Genomic DNA, 1,059 nt, shown 5'->3' on the forward strand with positions numbered 1-1,059 from the left:
CCCCCAGGACCACCTCCTCATCAGCTTCAGCCAGTTTCTCCCTCCATCTTATCTTATTCCCCCTCCCCAGCCATGGAGTCCCCCCGTGTCGGGGCTCTTCTTCACCCCCTTCTCCTTCCTCTTCCTTCCAGGCGCCCCGTGTCCCATCACTGTGGGGTCTGGGGTGTTCTCGGGAAAGGGGGGGATTCCCCTGTCATCTCCCCCTTTTTCCTTCCAGCCCTGTCTGGGACTCTCCCATCCCATCCCTCCTTCCCCGTTAATTCTCCCTTGTCTGGGTTTCCCGTCCTAACCCATTTTCCTTGATCTGTGCTACCCTTCTGCTTTCTATCTTCCCCAGGATGAGCTTGAGTTCACCAGGATTTTGGTTTAATATCGTTGTATTATTGATACGTGTTACGGTTTGAGCTGGACTGGCTGCTGAAACGACGGGCGGATGCTCTCCCCCATCAGAGAAGGGAGAGCGTCTCCCTTCAAAGCGGGACGGTACAGCATGGCGCCGGTGATGGCCGTGCGTGGGGGAGATGTGCTCTCCTTCAGGTGCCGCGTGGCTGAGTGAAAGAGTGGTGGGTGGAGGTGAGCCAGCGGTGTGCCACTGGAGAGGATGAACGGGAGGAAAACGGGGTCTTCACAGAGATCCTCCGGACCGAAGGTCCCGGATCCTCTGTCACAAGGGAGGAGGAATAGCTAAAGATTCCCCTGAAGGAGCGGTGGGTGAGGACTCGCAGGGAGGGAGAGGCTGGAGGCTTGGCGCTCTGGAAACACGACAAAGGCTCCTTGTGTGCGGTTCTGCAGTTGCAGACTTGGAGAGCAGGTGAGGAGGGAGATGTCCCATCAGAGACTGCTGAAGCTCAACCAAATGTCTGCGTGGAGGGAAGAAGAGTTAAAGAGGAAAGAGAGACCTTTCCAAGACCCTCATCAAAAGACAGACATTGAGGGGCCGGATCGTGTCCGGAGAAGGGCAGAGGAGCTGGTGAGGGGTCTGGAGCACACGTCTGATGCGGAGTGGCTGAGGGCCCTGGGGGGGTTCAGCCCGGAGAAGAGGAGCTGGGGGGAGACCTT

The 1,059-nt window shown here is 57.9% G+C and overlaps 2 protein-coding genes across 2 annotated transcripts in view; one reads left to right on the forward strand and one right to left on the reverse strand.

Moving 5' to 3' along the window:
- PEX11B (peroxisomal biogenesis factor 11 beta) overlaps positions 1 to 492 on the reverse strand; it is a 4,656-nt gene extending 4,164 nt beyond the window's left edge. The window contains exon 1 of the mRNA XM_009883888.1: positions 488 to 492. Within this exon, the coding sequence (XP_009882190.1) occupies positions 488 to 492 (5 nt within the window). The remainder of the gene's footprint in view (positions 1 to 487) is intronic.
- Positions 491 to 1,059, forward strand: part of LOC104285435 (LIX1-like protein) — a 10,256-nt gene continuing 9,687 nt past the window's right edge. Inside the window, exon 1 of the mRNA XM_009883889.1 lies at positions 491 to 537. Coding sequence (XP_009882191.1) covers positions 491 to 537 — 47 coding nt within the window. The remainder of the gene's footprint in view (positions 538 to 1,059) is intronic.

This window comes from Charadrius vociferus, unplaced genomic scaffold, assembly GCF_000708025.1.
Source record: "Charadrius vociferus isolate BGI_N301 unplaced genomic scaffold, ASM70802v2 scaffold2424, whole genome shotgun sequence".
NCBI classification, from domain to species: Eukaryota; Metazoa; Chordata; class Aves; order Charadriiformes; family Charadriidae; genus Charadrius; species Charadrius vociferus.